At 64.6% G+C, this 11365-nt stretch overlaps 3 protein-coding genes across 3 annotated transcripts in view; 1 reads left to right on the top strand and 2 right to left on the bottom strand.

Moving 5' to 3' along the window:
* The first annotated feature begins 126 nt into the window (after positions 1-126).
* Positions 127-5462, top strand: SLC3A2 (solute carrier family 3 member 2). Its single transcript, XM_053968121.1, is given in 11 exon segments — positions 127-194; positions 613-795; positions 798-1086; positions 1815-1991; positions 2403-2497; positions 2581-2649; positions 2769-2833; positions 3321-3516; positions 4077-4214; positions 4366-4425; positions 4815-5462. Coding segments are annotated over 10 exon segments (1623 nt in total). The 5' UTR covers positions 127-194; the 3' UTR covers positions 5166-5462.
* A 599-nt stretch (positions 5463-6061) lies between these two features.
* GNL3L (G protein nucleolar 3 like) lies at positions 6062-10632 on the bottom strand. Its single transcript, XM_053968120.1, is given in 18 exon segments — positions 6062-6162; positions 6250-6349; positions 6351-6421; positions 6496-6584; positions 6659-6789; positions 7350-7437; positions 7440-7491; positions 7799-7976; positions 8349-8436; positions 8708-8852; positions 8934-9037; positions 9140-9266; positions 9335-9421; positions 9672-9752; positions 10039-10143; positions 10255-10292; positions 10370-10395; positions 10397-10632. Coding segments are annotated over 18 exon segments (1761 nt in total). The 5' UTR covers positions 10579-10632; the 3' UTR covers positions 6062-6093.
* A 503-nt stretch (positions 10633-11135) lies between these two features.
* The window catches only part of HUWE1 (HECT, UBA and WWE domain containing E3 ubiquitin protein ligase 1), a 52047-nt gene continuing 51817 nt past the window's right edge, over positions 11136-11365 (bottom strand). Inside the window, 1 exon segment of the mRNA XM_053968104.1 lies at positions 11136-11295. Coding sequence (XP_053824079.1) covers positions 11193-11295 — 103 coding nt within the window. The 3' untranslated portion in view covers positions 11136-11192.

Here is an 11365-nt window from a genome sequence, read left to right as displayed (position 1 = left end):
GGCGGCGCCAGGGGGCGGTGCCGAGGGCGTGGCCAGCCTTGAGTGGGCGCGGTTTCAGCGGAGTATAAAAGGCTGCGCCGAGATTTTTTTTTTCCCGCGCGTCACGAGGACTCGGCGGAGGTACTGCCCGCGCTGAGGGGGCTCGGGCTCCGCGGGAAATTTCTGGGGGAACGCAAACGACTTTCGGGTTCCCCGTGAGAACTTCGGGGTGCCTGGGGGTTCTTAGGGTGTGCGGGAGAGGCTCGAGCTCCCCTCCAAAGGCGGATTTGGCTGCTCAGGGAGGCGCCGGGGGACGGCCACGAGGCCTGGAAAGATTTTTGGGGCGTTCTGGGGCCCCTGTGAGGGTTTTGGGGTCCCTGGGATGGGGGGCGTGTGTTAGATGCTCAAGAGGAACCTAAAACCCCCACTAAAAGGATTTTAGGGTGCCCCCCAGATATTGAGGAGGTTTTGGAGCGCAGGGAGCACCTCGTGATCTCTTTGCCGGCCGGGGGCAAAAGATCGGGGTTCAAAGATCCCCCTTGAGGCGGTTTGGGGTGAAAGCTCAACCCCGCCCAAAGCCTTTTGGGGTGCCCTGGGAGGGGTCCCTGAACGCTTCGGGGTGTTTTTCCCCAGATGGATCCCGAGTCTCCCCCCCGCGAGCTAGAGCTGTCGGCGCTGGAGGCCGAGAAGGAGCCGATGGCGGCGGCCGAGCCCGGGACCCCCCCTCAGGCTCCCTCTCCCCACCGCGACCCCTCCCCAGCCCCGGAGCAGCTGCTGGGCGTCGAGAAGAACGGGCTGAAGATGAAGATCCCCCCGAGGAGGAGGAGGAGGAGGAGGCGGCTTTGGGGGGCTCGGGGGCTTCGGGCAGCCCCAAATTCACGGGGCTGGGCAAGGAGGAGCTGCTGAGGGAGGCGGGGACGCCGCTCTGGGCCCGGGCCCGCGTAGTGCTGCTCGTGCTCTTCTGGGGGGGCTGGATCGGGATGTTGGGGGCCGCCGCTGCCATCGTGGCCCAAGCCCCCCGATGCCAGCCCCTGCCCACCAAAGCCTGGTGGGAGCTCGGGGCTCTCTACAGGGCCCCCCCCAAGGCTTTCGGAGGCGATCTGAAAGGTGAAGGGGGGGGTTTCGGGGTGGTCCCACTGGGGGGTTTGGGGGCTTTTAGAGGGTCCTTTTTTGGGCGTGGCAGAGGGTGGGAGGGTCCCAGAGGATGGCTGGGGGAATTGGGGGGGTCCTCTGGGGGGTTTAGGAAGTTTGGTGGGGGTCCCTCGAGGTGAGTTGGGGGAGTTTAGGGAGTGTGCAGCTTGGTTTTGGGGAGGTCTGTGAGGTCCTTTGGGGGATTGGGGGGTGTCCCCAGGAAGGTTTGGGGGTCCCCTGGGAGCCTGTGGAGGAGAGAACACCCTGTTAATGAGCCCTTAAAATTAATTAAAGGATATTTTGGTGGGGGCATTCATCTCAGTGCCTCTCAGCATGTGTCAGGAGTAGTTTCCCAAAAAGAACCCGCAGGATCAGATTGAGGACCCTGCCATAAAAGGGCCGGGGGGAAGTGACTCAGCAATTTGGGGGGGATCCTCCACTTCAGGGGAGTCCCAGGATCTCTGAGAATTGCCCAAAGCCTGAGGGGGCCCCCAAATTTTGGGCATTTTGGAGTTTCCCCCAACTCAGGGGCGATTTTGGGATCCTGGAAGGACTTTTTGGGACCCCTGGGCTGGTTTTGGGGTCTCAGGGTGGGATTTTGGGGTCCCTCGCAGTGTTGGGGATCTCCTTGGGGTTCCTGGGAGGATTTTGGGGTTGTGTTGTAGGGTCGGGCTTGGGGTTCACCCTTTTTTCCCTGTCTCCAGGTGTGGAGAAACGTTTGGGGTACCTGAAGGAGAAGCTGCAGGTGGCGGGGCTGGTGCTGGGCCCCGTGTACCCCGAAAAATCCTCCAAGGCTGAAATCCCCTCCCTGAAGGAGCTGGACCCTGCCCTGGGCACCATGCAGGACTTCAGCGCCCTGGTGCAGGCAGCCAAGGACAAAGGTGGGCTGGGGGACCCCAAAATGGGGGGGGGGCAGAGTGGGGGGAGGAACCCCAAAATTTTGGGGGGAAATGTTGGATATGGGTGGGGAAAAGTGAAGAGCCTGAATTTGGGGGAGGGGCAGCACAGAATTGAGAGGGACAAGCCTCAAAATTTGGAGGGCACAAAATTGGGGGGGGAGGGCACCCCCAAAATTGGGGGGGGGGAATGCGGTGGGGGGGGCGACACCCCCAAAATTGTGGGGGGAGTGCAGTGGGGGCCTCAATTTGGGGGTTCCCAGGGTTGGGTGTTTGGAGAGCCCCCAAAAGGGGGGATCCCCCATAATGGTGGGGGGGTTATGGTGGGCAGGGAGGGGTCTGTGATGCTCAGGGGGTTTTGGGGTGCCCTGACCCCCCCATTTCTCCCCCCCCCAGGGCTGAAGGTGATCCTGGACCTGACCCCAAACCCCGCCGGGAATCCGGTCTGGGGGGATGCAGCCAATGACTCTGGGGTGCACCAGCAGGTCCAGGTGGGTCTGGGGGGGGCTGTGGGGTGGGGGTGGGGGGCTGGGGGAGTGGGGAACCCCCCCTGACCCCCCCCGTGCCCCCCCAGGCTGCCCTGAGCCATTGGCTGAAGGAGGACATCGCTGGGATCTTCCTGGATGGCATCGATGAGCTCCCGGTGAGGGGGGGGGACACCGGACTGGGGGGGTTTGGGGTGGAACTGGGGGGGTTTGGGGCAGGATTGGGGGGGTCTTTGGGGGCTCTGGGTGACACCCCCCCCCCCCCGTGTCCCCCCAGGTCTCGGTGGTGGCCCGGTGGAGGAACCTGACGGAGCAGCAGCCGAGCTCCAGTGGTGTGGCCAGGTGTGACCCCCCAAAAACGTCCCCTGTGTCCCCCCCAGACTCACTGACCCCCCCCCAGATCTCTTCCTCCCCTCATCCCCTGCCTCATGCACCCCCCACTTTGGGCTCCTTTTCTCTTATTTTTGGGGTGCTGGGCATGCTCCCCTGACCTTTTCTCCCCCATTTTTGTGGTGCTCCCCTGACATTTTTCTCCTCATTTTTTCATTGCTTCTCTGATCTTTCTTCATTTTTGAGGTGCTCCCTTGACCTTCTCCCTCCATTTTTGGGGTGCTCCCCTGACTTTTCCCCCCTGTTTTCAACGTGCCCCCCAATCTTCCCCTCTTCATTTTTTGGGTGTTCCCCTGACCTTTCTCCCACATTTTTGGGGTTCTCCCCTGACTTCATCCCCCATGTTTTTGATGTGCTCCCCTGACTTTTCCCTCCCATTTTCAGGGTGCTCCCCTGATTCACCCCCCCCCCCCCCGTTTTTGGGGTTGTCTGTTTTTAGGGTGCTGGTGGGGGGCACGCGCCAGCCGGACCCCTGGAAGGTGCTCCGGGGGCCGGGGGGGCCGCAGCTGCTCCTGGGGCCCTTCCTGCAGCCCCTGGAGCCCAAAGGCGACTCCGAGTCCCTCGAGGGGGCCCTGAGGAACCTCCTCAACTTCCTCAGCTCCAACTTCTCCTCCTCCGTGGGGCTGGGCTGGAGCGTGAGTGCTGCACCCCAAAACCTCCCCGAGACCCCTCAAATCTCTTCAGGAACCCCAAAAACCTTCTCGGGACCCCCTAAAAATCATTTCAGGAGTGCCAAAACCTACCTGGGACCCCCCAAAATCTCCCTTCAGGAGCCCCAAATTCCCCCTTCCCCTGGGCTTCCCAAATTGGACCCCAAAACCTCCCTGAGACCCCCCCCCCCCCTAAATCCCTTCAGCAGCCCCAAAATCGCCTTGGGAACCCCCAAAATCCCTTCAGGAGCCCCAAGTCCTTCCGCCCCTCCCCGGGACCCCTCAAATCCCCCCCAATCCTGAGCCCCTGGAACCCCCAAATTCCCCCTGTGGTGGGATCCTCCTGCACCCCCAAACCTCGCTGGGACCCCAGTCCTGAAACTCTGAGACCCTCAACTCTCCCCACCTCCCTCAGGACCCCCAAATTCCGTCCCCCACTCCCCCCCCAACGCTGCCTTCCTGTTCCTGCTGCCCCCTCCCATCTTTTGGGGTCCCCCCGCCGATTTTGGGGTGCGGTGGGGTGATGATGGGTGCCTGTCCCACAGGTGGGGTCCCCCTGGGAGGCCTGGGTGAGCCCCAGCCTGAGGCTGCAGCAGCTGCTGCTGCTCTGGGGGCTCCCCGGGACCCCCGTGCTGAGCTACGGCGACGAGCTGGGGCTGCAGCGGCCCCTCAAAAACCAACAGGTACCCGGGGGGGGTTTTGGGGGACTGCAGGGAAGCTCTGGGGGCCGTGGCGATGCTCTGGGGGTTCTGGGGAGGGATTTGGGGTTTTTAGGGGTGCAGTGGGGGGGTTGGGGTGACCCCCTGACCCAAATTTCGCCGTTTTTTGCCCCAGTTGCTGCCGATGCCGTGGGAATCCATCGAGGCGCCGAAAACAGCCGGGAACGGCTCCGAGGTGGGCGGGGCTTGGGGTTTGATTGACATTGCTTGTGGGTGGTGCTTTGTTGGGGGCATGACTTGTTCTAAGGGGTGTGGCTTAGCCTCGCTCCTCCCATGGGGCGGGCCTTTAATATCCATTTATGGCTGGCTGGGGCGTGGTTTCCTTGGCCACGCCCATGTTTGTGTGGCGCGTTAAGGCGGGCCCCACAAAGTGGCAGCGCTACGTGTTCTTAAAAGGGCAACACCCCCTTAAAAGGGCAATGGTCCCTTAAAAGGGCAATGGTCCCTTAAAAGGGCAATGCCACCCGCTGCCTCCTTAAAGGGCCAGCGCCTCATTCCCTCCCCTGGGGCTGCATTTGGGGGAAGCCCAGCCCCCAGTGACCCCAGCCCCCTCCTCAATTGCAGCCCCCCGAGCTGGAGCTGTGCACGACGCTGGCCGCGCTGCGGGCGCACGAGCGCTCGCTGCTGCTGGGGGAGGCGTCGGTGGTGCCCGCGGGCCCGGCCGTGGCCGTGCTGCGGCGCTGGGACCAGAGCGAGCGCTTCCTGCTGGTGCTCAACCCCGACAGCACCCCCCTGAAACCCTTCTCGGGCAGGAGGGAGCCCAGGGACCCCCGGGAACCCCCCCTGCCCCCCTCGGCCACCCTGAGCTACAGCACGGCCCCGAGGGCGCCCGGGGAGCAGCAGCTGCCGCTGGAGGAGCTCACGGTGGGAGCCCACGAGGGGGTCCTGCTCAGCTTCCCCTACAGCCCCGAGTGACCCCCTGCACCCCAAACCTGCATTGACACCCCCTGCACCCCAAACCCGCACTGATCCCCCCCCCCCCCCCACCAGCCTTGCACCCCCTCATTCTGGGTGGGGTCCCACAATCAACTCCCTTCACTCATTTTTGGATTCTCGTCCTGCTTCTTTCACCCCAAAGTCCTTTTTTTTTTTTTGGGGGTGGGGGGGTCTTCTGTCCTTGATTCCGTTTTGGGGTTTTTCTTTTGGGGTTTTCTGGGCATGTTGGGGTTTCCCCCCCCCCCCCAACCACTGAATAAATGAACTGCATTTGTGTCCTTGCCTTTGTCTCTGTTTTTGGGGGGTCTGAGTGTCCCCCCCAGGATTTGGGAGCATCGCAGACCCCTGGGAGTGCCCCAAAACAGGGGGGAGGACTTGGGCTCTGAGAGGAATATTGGGGGGCAGGGGAGCCCAAAGAGGGGTCCATGAAACCCCAAAATGAAGGGGGTTAAATTTGAGGGCTCAAGGAGGGGGTCCTGGGCCTGTTGAAGGGGTAACCAAGACCCCAAAAATGGGAAAATCCTGCCCGAAATGGGGGTTGGGACCCACAGTGGGGCCTCAGGGGTGCCCCTGAGAAATGGGGACCCCCAAAATAAAGGGGTGGGGCCAGGACAGGGGGTGGGGACTGGGAAGGTTTTTGGGGAAGGGTCTCAAATCCTGTGGGGAGCCCTGGAGGGTTTGGGGGATCTCTGAAGGGTTTGGGGAGGGGTCTCGGGGATGGTTTGGAGGTTCTGGGGGGGGGGGGGTGGGATTAATTTTTTTGGCCCTGCCCCTTTAAGGGAGCCCTAAGTTGTGCGGCCCCGCCCATTCCTGGATAGGCCACGCCCCATTGTCCTGGTACCTGCCCCTGGCTAGAAGCTAAATCAATTAAAGAGTGTTTTTTAAATGTTTTATTTTTTCCCCAAATTTAATTTGTGGCTGCCTCAGAACTGCATGGCCGCCTCCAGCGTCTCCGAGAGCTTCGTGGCGATTTTCCCTGTGGGATGGGGGCGATCAGGAATTTGAAGGGAGGGGGTCAGGGAGGTCTGGGGGGGGTCAGGAAAAGGGGGGTGTCTTCACTCACCTGCTCTTTTTTGCAGCTTTTTCCTCCTTTTTCCAGCTGCCTGCAGCCCCTGGCCCTGGAATAGAGGGGGGAGCGCAGCCACCTCCTCCAGACGGGGGGCTCGGGGCAGCGACTCCCCCCCAGTGCCCCCCGACTTCACCCGGGGCTTCAGCTCCACCGTCATCGTGCCGAGCTGGGGGGGGGGTCAAATATTAACCCACTGCCCCCCCAAAAATCCCCCCCCAAGCTCAGCAAATCCCTTCCCACCTTCAGGTCACCGCTGTCGTCCTCCATGGCTTCTCCTTCCTCTTCCTCCTCCGGGGACAGCCCGAGCCCCGTCACCATCACTGGGACAGCTGTAGGGGGGGGGGCAGGTGAGTTTTGGGGGGACCCCGAGGGGGGAAGGGAGCGGGGGTCAAGCGCTGCTCACCTGCCAGGGCCTCGGCATCGCCCCGTTCCAGAGCCTCCAGGTCCAGCGCCGGCCCCAGCGCCGGCAGGATTTGGGCTTCGAGCTGCACCCCCTGTGATTTGGGGGGGTGGGTGTAGTACGAGATCTTCCCGCTGTGGAAAAAGGGGGGGTTCAGGCTGTGGGGAGACCCCTCCTGCCCCAAAAAACAGGGCTCAGGGTGTGGGGGGACCCTGCAGCCCTTCCCAAATGGGGTAACAGGGTCGACAGATGCCTCCAGTCCCCAAAAAGGGAATCACAAGGTATGAAAAAAACACTCTGAAGCCTGAAAAAGGGGAGTCAAGGTGTGTGGGAGACCCCACAGCCCCCCAAAAAGGGGGCCTAGGGTTTGAAAAGACCCCTTTGTTCACAACAAGAGGCTCAGAAAGTGCGGAAAGACCCCTCCTGTCCCTAAAAAAGGGGTCAGGGCACAGAGAGACCTTGTAGCCCCCCCAAAAATGGGGTTAGGCCGTGTGGAAAGACCCCTCCTGCCCTCAAAATGGGGTCAGGGTGTACGGGGACCCTCCCCAGCCCCCAAGAAATGGGATGAGAGTGTGGGAAGACCCCCTCCACCCACAGAAAAAGGGGATCAGGGTGAAGAAACCCCTCTGAGCCCCCCAGGAATGGAGTCAGAGCGTGGGGACAGCCCCCCAAAGCGCCCCCGTCCCTCACGCACCCGGTCCAGTCGCGCAGCAGGGCCACGGCGGCGGCGTGGGCGTCCGGCAGCCCCCCCGGGCGCAGCCGGCCCTGCCGCCGGGCCAGCTGGCCAGGAACTGCAGGGGGTCACTGCAGGGGGGGACCCCGTAGACCTCGCTCAGCTGTGGGGGGCACACAGAGGGGCTTGGGGGGGATGGACACGCAGGGGGCTGTCACCCTGCCCCCCTCTCTGAGGCCAAAATGGGCTGACAATGCCCAAAGTGGGGGAGGGTCCCCCTGAAATAACCTCCCCTCCCCCGGTGTCGAGCCCCCCCCTTAATCCGGATTTTGGGCGTCACTGAATCCCCCAAAGGGCTGAGCTGGAAAAACGGGGGTCCCCCCAAATTGGGAACGCTGCCATTGGGATGGAGCCCCCCCCCACCCCCCCCCGTATGCATCCTCAGCCCCCCCAGGGGGGTCCTCACGCACCTGCTGGGGGGGGCAGCGGCGCAGGATGGCGCAGGCCGGGGTCAGGGGGTCCCGCAGGCGCTGGGGGGCCAGGGCCCCCCTCAGGGGGGCGGTGGCCGGGGGGTCCCCCGAGTCCAGCACCACGCCCGGACAGTCCAGGAGCCGGATGTGCCGGTCCAGCTGCACGGCCTGCAGGCACCTGGGGGCGGGGCCTGAGTGCCACACCCACCACACCTGGGCGGGGTCTGTGCCACACCCACACCTGGGCGGGGTCTGTGCCACACCCACCACACCTGGGCGGGGTCTGTGCCACACCCACACCTGGGCGGGGTCTCTGCCACACCCACACCTGGGCGGGGTCTGTGCCACACCCACACCTGGGCGGGGTCTGTACCACACCCACACCTGGGCGGGGTCTCTGCCACACCCACACCTGGGCGGGGTCTTTGCCACACCCACACCTGGGCGGGGTCTCTGCCACACCCATACACTTGGACAGAATCAATGCAGGCTCCACCCACAGCCCCCCCACCCCGTGCAGGTGACCCCACCTCCCCCCAGGTGGGCTCACCTGGTGAGCCCGGGCGTGGCCCCGACCCCGCAGGCGCGGCTGCGCTTGAGGCTGTTGATGAGGCTGCTCTTGCCCACGTTTGGGTACCCTGGGGAAGGGGTTAATGTTGGGGGGGGGCCCAAAACCCAGCCCCCCAACCCCCCCCAACATTCTCCCAACCCCCAACTGCCCCCCCCCAAAGCGCCCACACCCCACTCACCACCCCTCCTATTTCACAGCCCCCACTCAACCCCAACCCCCCAAAATCCCCCCTCACACTCCAGCCCCCCTTCCACAGCCCCCCCCATGTCCCCCCCAGCCCCCATTTCAGAGCCCCCCACTCAACCCCCAGCCCCCCCTGTGCCTCCCCAGCCCCTCACCCACGACCCCCACGGTGATGGAGCTCCTGCCCTCCCCGCAGCGGCCGTAGTTGCTCAGGATGTTCAGGAGGCTCTCGGCCCCCACGCAGGCCCCCATGGCCAGCACCTCCTCGGAGGCTGTGGCCACCGGCACCCGGATCTGCTTCTGTGGAGGCACGGGGGGGGGGTCAGGGCCACCCCCTCACCTGAGCCCCCCCCCCCCCCCCCCAGGCCCCCCAGCACCCACCAGATTTCGGCTCTGCTGCTGCGTGCACGCCTTGAAGGCCACGGTGGGGAACTCGGCCCGCAGGTGCTTCAGCCACGCGGCCACCACGTCCCGCGGCACCAGGTCTGGGGTGGGGGGGACACACAGGGGTGTCCCCAGGGCCGCGGGGACAGGAGAACCCCCAAATCCAGGCCGGGACCCCTCCCCCAGATGCAGCCCTCGCTCACCGATCTTGTTGAGGACGAGCACGAGGCGCTGCTGGGGCCGCAGGGCCCCCTCGAGCCGGGGGCTGCGGCAGCCCTGGGGGTCGCGGGCGTCCAGCACCTCCAGCACCACGTCAGACGCCGCCAGCACCTGCCAGGATCGGGGTTCAGCCGGGGAAAGACCCCCCAAAAATCCCCCCCCACCCCCCTGGCACTGACCTTGCGCAGCTCCCGCCCGAACTGGCGCAGCGACGCCTCGTCCTGGGGGGGCTGGGGGGGCTCCTCCTCCTCCTCCTCTTCCTTCTCCTGGGGGCACCTGTGTTACAGCCGTGGGGGGCGCCCCCGGGGAGCCCCCCGAGTTCTGGGGGGAATCCCCGCTGTGGGGGGAACCCCCCTGTCCTCTGGGGAGCCCCCTGTCCTGGAGAAGAGCCCCCCCTTCCCTTCCAGGGGGAGCCCCTCCCTCTCAGGGGAACCCTCTGCTTGGGAAGCCCCCCCCTTCTTTAGGGAGACCCCCCCCCCCCTCTTTAGGGCCCCCCCCGGGTGTCCCCAGCCCCACCTGGCTCTGGAAGCGCTGCTGTCGCTGCAGAGCGTCCGCCAGGTGTGCGGCCAGGGGTGAGCGCTGCTGCCCCTCCAGGGCCTGTGGGACACCGAGGGGTCACACCCCGAACCCCCCGGGGTCAGACAGGGCGGGGGGTGACCCCAAACAGCCCCCCCCGAGTTTGTACTTGAGCGCTGACCCCAAAATGCCCCGCCGGGGTCACAATGGGAGGAACGCTCCAAAATCCTCCTGCGCTCAGATCTGCCAGGAACACCCCAAAACACCGCGGGGGCACTCCAGAATCCCTGCCGGGGTCACGTCTGGAGGACAACCCCGAACTTCCCCCGCGGGGTCACCCCCAAAATGCCCCCCCGGGATTCTTTACCCGTCTCTGCCGGGTCTTGCTCCGCTGCTGCTGCGCGAAGGCGGCGAAGCGGCCGAGCCGCGGCACCCCCAGCTCCTTCCTGACCCCGACACGCGCGCGCCGGGCCTGGGGACAGCGCGGGGGTGACACGGGGACACCCCGAGGGGTGGGGGGGGTCACAAGGGCTGCACCCCCAAACCCGCCCGGTTCCCTCCCCCGGGCCGGGCTGGGGCTCACCTGGACGCGCTTCTTGCGGGACGCCTCCACCTGTCGTCCTGCAGGGAGGGCCGGGGTGAGTGCGGGGGGGGTCCCCCGAGCCCCCCGAGCCCTCCCGGTGCCTCCCTGAACTCACGGGACCGGGTCATGGCTGCGGCTCCCACGCCGCCGGGGATCCCTGGCGCAGCGGAAGTGACGCCGCTTCCGGCGCGGCGGAAAGGCGCCGCATCGCGGCGGCGGCGTCCCGCCATCGCTACGACCAACATGGCGGCCACCAGCCACGCTCAAGATGGCGCCCCCCGCGCCAATAACACACCCAAGATGGCGGCAGCCATCGGCTAACATCCGTACCCCAGGCCACACCCAAGATGGCGTCCCCGTCCCTCCCCTCAGTGTGGCCAAGGAGCCACACTCGACATGGCGGCGACAGCGACACGGCCACGCTCAACCTGGCGGACAGCGGCAGAAGCCGCTTTTAGGGCCACATCCAACATGGCGGCCCCGCGCGACCATCAGCCCGCCACACCCAAGATGGCGGACAAGCCCATCCCTCCCCCCAAAAACGACCGGGACTGCCCTTACCAAGAGTGCATTTTTTTATTCCTTTTTTTTTTTTTAAACTTTTTCTCTCAGTTTTGGGGTGGGGGGAGGGGCTGAACTTCTTATTTATAATTTCAGGGGCTCCCCCCTTTCACCATCCCCACCCCCCCCCCAGCCCCCAACACGGGGGAAGGGGGTGAGGGGGGGAAGGAAGGAACCCCAACCCTCCAACAGAGCAAAACCCCCCCCCAAACCGGGACCGGAGGGAAAAAAAAAAAAACAATAAACCCCCCCCCCCCCCCAAAAAAAAAAAAAAAAAAAAAACCAAAAAAAAAACCAAAACAAACAAAAAAAAGCCAATGGAACCAAAAAATATATATATATTTATAGAGCCCCAGCGGGGGTCCGGCGCAGCCCCCCTAGGCCAGCCCGAAGCCCTCGGAGCACTCCTGGATGGCCAGCAGCAGCATGTGCCGCAGCTTCTCGTAGCTCTCGTAGGCCGGCAGGTCCAGCTGGTTGAAGCTGGGGACACACCCGTGTCACTGTCACCTCCCCGAGAGACACTGTCCCCAGTGCCACCCCGCCCACGTCC

Source organism: Vidua chalybeata, chromosome 32, assembly GCF_026979565.1.
Source record: "Vidua chalybeata isolate OUT-0048 chromosome 32, bVidCha1 merged haplotype, whole genome shotgun sequence".
NCBI lineage: Eukaryota > Metazoa > Chordata > Aves > Passeriformes > Viduidae > Vidua > Vidua chalybeata.
The sequence above is the reverse complement of the archived record's forward strand: the minus strand, read 5'-3'. Positions and strand labels throughout refer to the sequence as shown.